Source organism: Rhyacophila brunnea, unplaced genomic scaffold (genome assembly GCF_057557595.1).
Source record: "Rhyacophila brunnea isolate RB1 unplaced genomic scaffold, BYU_Rbru_1.0 scaffold_12, whole genome shotgun sequence".
Classification (NCBI taxonomy): domain Eukaryota; kingdom Metazoa; phylum Arthropoda; class Insecta; order Trichoptera; family Rhyacophilidae; genus Rhyacophila; species Rhyacophila brunnea.
This window is the reverse complement of record NW_028232774.1, coordinates 1016057-1028630: the sequence shown is the minus strand read 5'-3', so window position 1 is coordinate 1028630 and position 12574 is coordinate 1016057. Positions and strand designations below refer to the sequence as shown.

The 12574-nt window shown below is 35.5% G+C and overlaps 1 protein-coding gene across 1 annotated transcript in view; it reads left to right on the top strand.

The window, feature by feature from the left end:
* Positions 1 to 12081, top strand: part of LOC147077623 (uncharacterized) — a 192880-nt gene extending 180799 nt beyond the window's left edge. The window contains exons 7-17 of the mRNA XM_085960611.1: positions 376 to 671; positions 973 to 2676; positions 4696 to 4936; positions 5271 to 5432; positions 6216 to 6423; positions 6795 to 6936; positions 7047 to 7172; positions 7499 to 7700; positions 8188 to 8445; positions 10856 to 11053; positions 11192 to 12081. Of these exons, the coding sequence (XP_085816737.1) occupies positions 376 to 671; positions 973 to 2676; positions 4696 to 4936; positions 5271 to 5432; positions 6216 to 6423; positions 6795 to 6936; positions 7047 to 7172; positions 7499 to 7700; positions 8188 to 8445; positions 10856 to 11053; positions 11192 to 11309 (3655 nt within the window). The 3' untranslated portion in view covers positions 11310 to 12081. The remainder of the gene's footprint in view (positions 1 to 375; positions 672 to 972; positions 2677 to 4695; positions 4937 to 5270; positions 5433 to 6215; positions 6424 to 6794; positions 6937 to 7046; positions 7173 to 7498; positions 7701 to 8187; positions 8446 to 10855; positions 11054 to 11191) is intronic.
* The last annotated feature ends 493 nt before the right edge of the window (positions 12082 to 12574 follow it).

Below are 12574 nucleotides of genomic sequence, written 5' to 3'. Positions count from 1 at the left end.
CCGCCGGGATTAGATTACGCTTATGACACTAGTCAAGTGTCTAAGTACCTAATTGGTGTTTTCGCCAGCAACATTGAAAAAGTATCCACGCATATGGTTGAAATTGCTTATCCAAGCTTTGTGAAGTCAGTAGGTACCTACCAGCGACGGCGGCTCAGCACTTCATTACAATAAACAACTTCTTTTGTAGTTTATAAATGCTGTGCTTGTTTTTACGATAGTTTTCAGATTTTTTATGTTATATGCTTAAATAGAACGTGGCGCGAAAAATGTTATATAACGAGTAATGCTTATAACGAGCAAATTTAGTCGGTCCCATCTTCCTCGTAATAACCAAGTTCGTCTGTATTAATATTTTATTTTTATAATTTCCAGTCAAAAACATCACTTGGAAGCCCTCAAAGCTTTACACTCATACAATGAACATCTCCGACCTGGCTTCTGCAGAATATCTCTCCCATACTTTGTCTCAGACACAGAGCTGGCCTTTGTGTTGGAAGCCCTAAAAATGGTGGCCACTGAGGCGTGGAAAATATTGCCGCAGTACGTGGTAGACCAGGAAACCGGTGAATGGACGCACAGGACTCATTCCCCCATAAAAGGAATCAAGAAAATGAGTGATATCTGCTATGCTGAAGGGACTATGAAGTATGGGGAGAAGCCAACTACAGGTGAGCTAGTTTTATGGCTAATGAGCTTTGACAGGCTTGCGCCTTTATTTATTTGTTTTTTTTTAAAATCCATTTTGCTTCTTTTGAGATATCAAGATTTTAGATATAAAATAATTAAATGTTCCAAATCGATAAATATCTCAAAAAGTAAATCAACGACAACGATCATTAATATTCTATACATATAATTGTTTTTTATTTGGATATATGCGCCAGATATCATAATAAATAATACCTTGTATTCAAAATATTGCGCAGATATCTGGATTAGTAATTAATAGATTATAATATTAATTTACAGGGCAAGAGGCATTCCCGCAGACGTACTATGAATGTCTTCAAATGGCTCGCAATCTCTTCAATAGTGCCAGAAAATCAGCACAAAGATACCCTCTCACGGAGCAAGAAATCAAATTCAACGCCAGAGCCGATTACCTCAGATGGTACATGCTACCGAAAGAGGCCCACGATTTATTACTTGGAAACTCGACTAACGTGAAACATATCGTACCCTTTGATCCACTTAATTCTTGCTTTGGAAGAAAAAGTGTCGCTTCACTCCACTCAGGAAACAATTCGCCTGTCCCTTGTGGATCCCCAAGACATTACAGTCTATCGGCTATTGATACGTCTCAGTTTGCTATATTTAATACGAAGTTTGTTCCGCCGTCGAAGGATTCGTGCTTGATGGAACAACTTCTAATCAAACCGCAAGCTGTACGAATGGAAAAAGTCGAATCGCCCCCTGTACAATTCGGTATTGGGGAACTAGTCAATGCTTCGTCTTTTTACAAGGCTCCCGTATCAAATTTGATCAGAGCCGAATGCAGAATGGCCAGAACTCGGTGTCACAGTCTCGGATCTGACAGTCCACCTATTCCAATTATACCTCAATCCAGATACAGCATGGATAATCAGCCGTCTTGCGATAAGCTTAACACTTGCAACTGCAGCAGTCAAACAGATCTGCAATCGTTAGATGACATTATGAACTCTCCTAACAATAGTTTTACCTACAAGGATCATATTAACAATTCGAATTCGGACTTCAGTCAGTTTGGACGTTCATCTCCGAGTGTATCGATTGCGTCCCAGAATTCCGAAGACTTACAAGCGTACGTTAAAGAAATGACAAGAGAGCTCGCGACGGAAATAAAGTCAGAAATACGTGAAGTAATATCTCAAGTTGAAGACGTCTTAGAAAATACTGATCCTGTTGAAATTTCGAATTTCAATAACAGTTACTCGAGACAAAGAACAGATTCTAATTCGGTGTCCATATCGGACGTTGCCGACTATTTGATGGGAGTCTCGAGAGAAATGGCGAGCGAAGTCAAATCTGAAATCAGAGAAATGGTAAATCAAGTTGACGAAATGATCTCACCCGACGTAACCACGACAGGAGTCAGCTTTTATTTATCATCTCCCGGAACTTCGAGGAAAAATTCACCGCCAGAGAATATAAGACGGCGCTATCGATCAGGTTCGGAAACGTCATTTGTGCAAAGAACTAAATCGGCACCGTTAGGCTTATTAGAAAATGTGAAAGAGGTAAAGAATCCTCTCAAAAAATCGCCGACCAGTCCTGTGTTGACTATGGGTATAGGAGAGTTGCAGGCAGTATTGCCCGAGTCAGAGAAGGGCCCCGTTTTTTTTCGGGCCCTACAAAAGATCGGACAAAGAGGTGACGCAGCGTCGCCGCAACATTCACCCGATAGTTTTCCACACGACCTTCCTGGTCCTGGAAGTATGTCTTTCAATTCGAGCGACACTTCAAGCCCTGACACGATTATTCAGGTCCTCAGCAGCACCACGGTCGCCATGAACGTGCCAAAGTCAATAAGCTCGCACAAACTATCCGATGATGAGAACTCTTGCACCGAAAGCGACTGCCAGAGGCTGTACTGCAAGAACAAGACGTTTTACCATAATAATTCGCTCAGCTCACAGGATAGTGGAATCAATATGTCCTTCCACGAACATGACGGATATCATCATGATTTAGGTAAGACATAACTTGTTTAATAATTTTAACCATATTTAGTCCGAGATGCACAGATCAAATATCGAGTTAGGTTAAATCAAAATAACCTTAAAATATAATGCATAGATCAAAATATAATAATTACAGCTGTCTGCAAAGTCGTATCCACAGTCCGAATTCCTGCCATTCTTTAAATTTAATTTCCCTGATATATATTAAAGCATTTTTTAATAGTCATACAATGGTAAAAGTATGCAAATGTACATTGTATAATTTAATGCAGGGGGGGGCAAACTGCGGCCCGCCGGGTGTTTTTTTACGGCCCGCCATCATTATATGTACTTTCAATTACGAATAACTTTTTTATATTTTATTTTTAAATATTGACAATAGATTAAAATTTGTTTAGCAATAGTACGCGATCCATTTTCAATAGATATAGATAGTGTACCGACAGAGCTACAACTTGAGATTATTGATCTGCAGTGTGACACTGATTTAAGAGAATTGCACCGTCGCGAAGAAATCTCCAAATTTTACAATGCCCTTAATTCAGACAAATTAGACCAACTTAAAGATTATGCAAGTAAAATGTTCGTTATTTTTAGATCAACCTATATATATGAACAAACATTTTCGATCATGAACCTCAATAAAAATTCTTTACGATAAAATATCTCCGATGCCCATTTACAAGCAGTTTTGAGAATATCAACTACAAAATTAACACCTGAATTTAAAAAAATGTTAAAAAATGTACAACAGTTTCATTCTTATCATTAATTTTTTTGTAATGTTTATTTTTCGTGATAATTAATAGTGTATATCTAAAAATGGTATTTTACTTGCGGCCCGCCGCTCATTTTGAATTCTTAAATTTGGCCCTCCATCCAAAAAGTTTGCCCTCCCCTGATTTAATGGTTACTTTATCTCAGCGTTTTAATTGTTAAAGCGCGCAGGGTGATACAGTATTATCAGTAAATATTAAACTATTTTTCAAATGGCAACATATTCTCCATGTGCGTAATCGAAATTGTGCTTTATTGTATTCTGTGTATATGTCCAGCATATTCTTGATACACCTCTTCATGTAACCCTATGATTCCTTTATTTCTAGACCCGTGTGTGTTCATAGAAATTTACAAAATCAACATGGTTTTCAATTCCCGCAAATGCTTACAAGGTATTCATTGCTTTTCGGCTGTTGTTTGCGTGGGTATCCACAAGTTGCAAATTATTTGACACTGATAATTGATTGTGCCACTCTTCGGAGAAATAAAAGATATTCAAAAATAATATTTGAATTAAATTGGAACATATTTTATTTTTCTGTAATTTTTTTGTTGAATAAATTCAAATCAATAGCCTCATGTTATTTAACATACTGTCTACTGAATATTAAGTCCCGTTTACATGATTCACTTTTGACGATCATCGCGGAGGAATCATCCCCAGTGACCAGTGTAAACGCACATTCATCAACGAATCATCGAAAGTGATCATCCGGAATCAAAAGTGAATGAAGTTCAACTTGTTCTACTTTTCGATCATTTTGTGTTCACTGCAGATGATTCCAAAACTCCTGCGCATGCGCACTGCGCCCCTGAGAACTGTTATCATATCCTCATAATATTACGTTGCATTACCCATGTTTATTAGTATTATCGGTCTATGGTTTTATCCACCGACTCTTTTTTCTATTGGTCTTTCTCTCGATGAAATTTCTGGATTCATATAACAAACAATCACAAATTTTTTGAATTCTAACCTGCAGCGTAATTTCACTTGACGCCATTTTGGATGAATTGTGTATTTCACTTTCAGTGACACGTATAAGCAAAAAATGAACGCCTTCATTAAATTCACTGCAGATGACCATCCGCAGTGACTCGTCTAAATGAGCCTTTATGCAGTGATTCACTGCTGGAATCGTATATTGTTTTACTACAGAATTTTGGAATTCTAAATATGTTTTTTTAATTACAATTTCAATAAAATGAATATAGCAAGCCATATTAATAGACAATTGTTTTAATGCAGTAAAAAGACGGCCCAGTTCCGATTCGTCCTTCTACAAGCGTAAACGGAGCCAAAACAGACTGAAAAATTCAAACATGGGACAGCGTCAAGAAAAGAGCGAGGTTCCAGATATCATCGAAGGAGTTCCCGTCTGCTCCGATGATTACAAATCACACTACGACAGGAGAGACAGTTCTGAACAGAAGCTTTCTCCAGGATCCAGAATTGATTACGATGATAATGAATCACCGAAAGATAGCAGGTAAACTAGCTGAACACGATCCACTGCTTAGCCCTCCCCTAGCTCCCCAACATTTTTGGCTCCTAGTTGTCCGCTGCCATAGATGTACATGGCAGCGTATAATTTAATACTTGAACTATTTCTTATATTCTACAAATAATTCACAAGACTTAGGAATGTAAGTAACATTCTTTATTGAATATACATAATTGGGAAAGGCTTGGTGCTGGACAGAACTCGTGTTCAATAAAGATTGTTACATTCTTAAATCTCGTTGAATGAAAAACTGTTATTCAGTCATAAATTCAATGGCATGTTGTTTTAGTTGAGACAGTGAATGATTTTGACATTTTAGATCAAGTTGTGCAACAGACTGCACCGGCTCGAAACGTTCCAGTAGAACTTCAACAATCAGTTCATTGGATTCTTCGGATTTTTCGAGGAAGTCCAGCTACAATACTGATTCCTTCGGCTCCAAGAAATCTAGTCTGAATACTGGCTCCGATGATTATGCCAGGTTTGTAATAATTATCATCTTTTCTGTGTCAAATTTTCATGACTAAGGATTATTGCGATTCAGATTATTTACATTCTCCCAGTAATAAAAAAATCGGTGTGTGTACTTATGTACGCGCGTTAGAAGTTATACTTCTTTGGCGTAACAAAACAAAAACAAAATGTGATAACCTAGATTCTTCGACTAGCTCTTAATTATCTTGTTAAATTACACACTCAAGAAAAAGGACTGCGTATTGGAACGCCGTTGGTTTATTTCTATACACTTTAATTTATATTACTAACTGACATTTAATCGTTTGTTTACGTAAGGAATTTCAAATGGCCGACAATAATAAATTTGCTGCCTAGGCAACAGAACAATTCTAAACTATAATATTATACTGTATAATAAATTCGCTGCCTAGGCAACGAAACAATTCTAAACTATAATATTATACTGTATAATCATCACGATTGCAATATCATACTGTGGCGTAATGGCAGTGCGTTCAGCTGATAACCGAACAATCGGTGGTTCGAATCCAATCGAGTGCGTTTATTTTTGTGTAAAAAAATTAATTATGTGTTACATGTCACACGCCAAAAATACACTCTGATCTGATTTTCCAAACGCGCCTAAAGAAGTATAACTTCAAAACGTAAATCAAACATAATATATTGACGTAACTGATTTTCATAACTAACAACCTTAATTATCGAGTATGTAATGTCTTCATAACTCTGTCTATACTTACTATAATTGTATTGAAGGTAGTGAATAATTTTGAAATACACTCGACAGATGCTCTGATCCATCGTGTTGTCACCATCTGGGCTCGGAGTTGGACAACACGGCAGCCGACGTGAACACCAACACCTGCAATACTTCCCGCAGTCGAGTCTCATCAGACAGTAGCTGCAGCAGTAACGAGTATCCTCCTGAGTTTGTTTTCGATGAGGAAGGAAAGTGGCATTGCCCGCCCAAGAGTGTTTGGAAGGGAACAGTAGAGGTGGGCACACGAAACTTTGCTTACTTTTATTTGCCTCACTGTGGACATTTCAATCTACTAATATCACCACTAAAAAACACATAAAATGACACATATTGTAAAAAATCCATTTAAATGCTATATTTAGTATTTTCATTCAATGTAATATGTTTGTAGAAAATATGGCAAGACAAAACACACAATATAAATTCATTTTTTCTGAGAATAAAATAGTTATTTTGTAATGGGAGATGAGTTCTAAGATGTGACATAATTTAAACAGAGCAGTAAAATATTTAGTGACACTGTGACAATTGAGGGATTCAATCCAAAATTGTATGACATCATTTATGGATTACCCCTTAAATTAAAATGTTATAACTCTGTTTCAGGCTGTCCAAGAATTTGGCATGATCCGTCACCAGGATAAAGTGCTGATCTGCCTTTCCGGCGGTGCACATTCCCTCACACTTCTTCACACTCTTCACCAGTATCAGTTCTACGCTAGAGCCAAAGGGATTCACTTCTCTATCGGTAAATTTTGTAATATTTAATTCCGATTTCTTACCCACCCATCTTTTTAAAAATATTTCTATAGACATATAATTAATTTGACATTAAATAATATGTTTTCTAATCTTCAGGTGCTGTAACAATCCAGGAAGGAGGAGCAGGAGAGATAGACCCACTCCATTTGATGGCTTACTGCAAAACCTTAGGAGTTAAATTCATCTTCCAAGATAATTTTGATAGAATCAGTCAATGCCAAGGTTTGTATGATATTATATATTATAGGTACATACTTATTTTAATAAATATCTACATAATATATATCGGTCTTTACCTGTAGGTAAATCAACATTTTTCTCTAGTTTTTCGTCAACATTTTCACACTAAAATGGTGATATGCATGATGTTGATATTGAAGTTGTGAGTTGATTCATTTGTGGCTTGATGATACATACAAACTTTGACGAGTTAACTCGTCCATGTCACTCTTTACGATAATCAAGTTATAATAATCAAATAATCATTCATATTGAATAATTTCGTATTAGCAATATTCTGTTCATTCAAAATTGAAATACCCTTCCAGTATCTCGCAAATCGTCTCGCGACCAGGACCTGTGCAGCTTTACGAACCACTGCATGCGCCGGCAGATCTACAACGCGGCAGCCGAGCATGGATATAATGTGATCGCAACTGGCCAGCACCTGGATGATGTAGCTCAAAGTTTCATCATTTCAGTTTTCAACAACGGACGGCTCAGGACGATGAAAGCACACTATTTCATAAGGTATTATTTTCGATATTCTAAGTAACATCTGGACATTTTTATCTCAGTGCAGCCGTGGAAAATAAATCCCGAGAACACAAATGAAGTTAGATACTAATGAGCTTGCAGCTAATTTAATCATTACCCTTCGGCAGTGTTATTTTTCAACTGGAACGCAGTAGTTTTCAAAGAACAATTCTATTCAGAAAATTAAATAACTCTAAACAATTTTAATCTAATGTGATGATGCACTACATGATAGATCTGATTGTAGCACCAGTTTATATTTCTCTTAACATTCCCTTATCTAAATCCTAATAATGAAATCTTCATCCATAAATCAACAAAGTTAATGAAACCATTGTTCTGGAACCTACTATTCTAGAAAAATAGCACTGCCCTTAGCAATCTTTTATCAGCTTCATATAACAAAGACTTCATATCCATAGAAGAAGGTACTGAACATTATATCTCTTCACATGCCCTAAACTCAACGTCTTCCTTGCAGAGAGCTGAATCTCCGTGTTATCCGTCCTTTCATTTATGTGCGAGAGAAAAACCTCAACCAGTTTGTGGAAGTCCGCCGCATTCCCACCTTCAATTCATCGCAAGGAAATCATGCCGATTCGTCATCAGAAGTAACGTCTGGTGCCGCTGGAAACAGTTGTTTGTTCGTAGACACCCAGGAGTCCAGGAAAGAGGTTATCAAGGAGATTAGCAATATTCTCGAAGTCCAAGAGAGAGAGAAGAGCTCGTCGCATGCAAGGTTTGTTAAATTTTTCATTTGTTTTTACCTCCACATTCTGCATTCTTCCATACTTTCACATTATGAACCTCTAATGCCCACATGCATAGAATATTAACATTATGCTAAATCGAAATGTCTGAGGCACGCATATGTTACGCCGAATGTGCGAAATTGACTATTACATGAAATGGGCAAAATTTTCCTAAATCATGAAAAATGCAAGCCCGTTGCCTTATTCATGAATTAGGCAAAATATCTGCTAAGTGCGTGAATTTGGCAGTAATTTTTCTGCCTAGTTCATGCATTGGGCAAATTAGATAGTAGCGCTACGGTGGTGTTTTTTGCAACTAAACCAAATGTGTCAAATCCTCATGCATTGGTCAAAATAGATGGTCACGCTCCGGTGGTGTTTTTTTGCAACTAATCAAACTAACCAAATGTGTCAAATGTCATTGATTATATAAAAATATACCAATCTATAACTACAATGACGTTCATATCCATTTACTATGCCCAAAAAAAATCTAGAACTATAATATGATAACGGAAGAATTGTATTAAAAGGTATTTTCACGATTTGATTCGTGCTTGACTATCAATCGTGCAATGGTCGATTGTTTGTTTGTGATAGTATGATTTGATAGTTTGTTGACACTTGTTAGCTAACCTCAAAATGGACATTCAGTTGAATTCAGAATTACAAAACCTAACCTGATAATAATAATATTATATTATGTCCAATTATAACTAATAAAACCATCCGTATTAAATTTACTTTTTCTACTGTCATGTTGACAGTTTAATAATTCCATACCCTGGCGAATTCATGCACTCAGCAGATAATTTACCTAGTTCATGAATAAGGCAACGGGCTTGACTATTAGATGAATTAGGCAAAATTTTGCCCATTTCATGTAATAGTCAATTTCGCACATTCGGCGTAACACATACATCAAAATGAAATGGTGGATGCAAAAAAATAATTAACAAGGCAACATTGTATTCCAGAATCAAAACCATTGCTGTTTTTTTAAATTCTTTACAATGGTAGAAGTATCCAAACTACTCTATACTTACAAATTTAATAATAAGCTTTGAATAATTTAATGGATTTTACCAGTAGTTATTTGAATAAATCGTGGCGTCCCTGCCAAAGTTGGTAAGTCTCGAAATTAAGTTATGGAGTAATTGCAATTTGAAGTTTGGCATTCCCTCTAAAATCAGACATAATGCTAATTTCTTTGTGCTTTATGTGCATGTTCTACATATTGGATGACCTTGAATATTTTTCTACGATTTACGTATGGACACAATCCGTTGTTTACTCTAAATACCTAAATTATTGACTTAACAACTTTTGGCAGCAACCGCACGAAATGGACGTTTCATGGATGCAGTATTCTTTCAGTGTCTTCTTCATTCATATATTTTTTTAACAACATGGTAATGAAATTCCTATCTTATTTAGATGTGTATTTACATAATTACATAAAAGATGTTAATCTAGTATCATGTCTAGAGTGTGTTAATAATAATATTATAAAATGTATTCAATAATGTTAGTCTTTCGTGTTTGCATATTTAATCGGTAGGTAGGTACCTACTCAAAATAATTTTTGGTTGTAGGGGAACGACGGTATTTATTTAACTTCTGGTTAAAATATGAGATTTGTTTCACTACGCAAAGGAGGATTGCCACTTCAAATTAAAAAATATTTTTACATGTCCTTTCCTAAAAAATGCCCTTTCAAATTTCACAGCTTGACTTAGTTGATTTCCTGGCTGCAAACAATCACATTTTTGCAGAAATATTGTATATCTACGATATACTACCGACATGTTCTATTGGGATTTTGAGGGAATGCTTTTCAGTATATTATGTACTTATATACAACTATGATGCATATCATTAGTCATAGATCAGAGATCTTAAACTTATATGTAGGATTATTATTACATATGTTATTTATTATTTTATATTCGTTATTTTGTGTTAATTCTTCGATTTGACACCATTTGGTAAATGCAACTTTTCGCCTGGCTGGTATGTGTATATTTAATTTCATATATAAAAATATATATGCTTATGGGTATTTTGCCACCCCATAAATCCTGCCACCCTGGTTCTGCGTACCCTCAACATTCCTACTTGGTGCGGCTTCATTTACCTTTTACGTGATCCATCACGCGTACATACCGTTATACACAACTTGCATGCTCATACTCTTTCTAAAACACTATATACCCGATTTAACGGATGCTTAGTGTCTAATGACACTGTAATCATCTCGGCCTACCTGAGTAATGTCTGCGATAAGGGAAGAGCACTATAATCACTTAAAGAAAACAGACATTGAGTAATAAACTGTCTACAATTATAATTTTCAAATTGGAATATTAATTATGTAATATTTTTTTTTCTTTTTAGCAAAGTGAACCGATCTCTCTCCGCCCCGTGCAGCTCTCGAGGAGTGCCCCTTCCCAAAACCAAAGGTGCCCGAACGAGGGCTGCGTCCGCACCGTGTGCTCCACCAGGTCCTTGCTCTATACTTGCCAAGCAGGAAGCACTGCAACCTGGACTGTTCGCTAGCCTCAAGACGGCACTTCATCCTCTAATCAGCGCCAGGTATAATATTTTACAACATTATCTCCCATATGCCAACCATCACATATAATTTTATTTTTTTTGTTACATTGACATAAAATGACTATAAAATTCTGACTAAATTATGTAAGATTAACAATGTGTTTTTTTGTCTTGCAGGAATATTGAAAAAGACATGAAAGAATATAGACATCGCAAAAGGTCCGTCATTCAAATGAAAAATGGCGCACCAGTGTACAACTCCGACGAAGGAACAGACGAGGAACCTGTGCCGTGAAACTGTATCCATTAAACTGTTTGGAACCATAAGAACTTAGGAGACTGATACAGTCAGGTGACAATATATTCTGACAAATGATATTCTACAGTATGAAAAATATTGAATAACTATTTGCCATATTGTACATTTTTTATACAACTTGGTAACGTGGCACATTGTTACATGATCACTAATAATTAATGGAACTACACTAATTGCAAAAATTATTTTGTTTTACTGACCCATTTACATAAACAAGTGCAGTTGCCAATAGCTTTAGAACGAAGCAAAAATAAATATTTTCTTTTTCATTCGTTTTATATGTGAAAGAACAACAGAAGATATGAATGTCTTTTTTATGACATTGAAATTTTCAGTGATTGTTTCATGCGAAAGTTAGCATTGACTACAAAAATTATGTATTTGGGTGTTAGTTTTACAACGAGGAAAAGACATTTTGTTGTTGTAATGGTTATTATGTAATAATTAACAATATGATATTATTTTGAATGTTTCAAACTACATTTTGGTAACACTATTCTAAATAGATTGTCTGATAGGATGATTTAATGCTTTTTTTGCGGTACTTTTTACCATTCACACGGTAATCAGTAGCAAGATGGATGTAATATAACGGTCTACTATGTAAATTGTTAAATTACCATAATTATTGTAGAATAATAAAATTGAGCTCCTCTCCGGAAAAGTAGCACTTTCCGTAAATCTCCATTTTGAGAAATAATCATGAAATGTCTTTGTAACTTGAACATTCTAATTAGAAAGTGTTGCCAAAAGAAAGTTTATAAATATCAACGATGTTATGACTAGTATGAATTATTGAAGAACTGGATAGAAGAGAGACGTTCGAAGTCGACTATAATAGATACCGTTTACGCCCCTCTGCTACCCACTCCTTGGTTGCCTTTTTTCATTGATTCAATCTGATTCTTGTTATATTTTGTAAATAATTTTTACAATAATGTCAAATGAAACTTTGTATTTTTGTATAATGACATACGTATACTTAAACAATAAATGCGTACATACCGTATTTATTATACTTAGTATGTAGAATATAGTTTTTTTCAGATTGTGTAAATAATAATAATATACATGAACATTATACTCGAATGTAATATATTGAATTTAATATATTATTTTTAATGAATGTTTACTGCTTCTTTTTTATTCTATACAATAAAACCACTATAATTACTTACACATCTCTTTACAGCGATATCATTTCATCATCAGTTGATTTCTGATACAATATAGTATAAAAA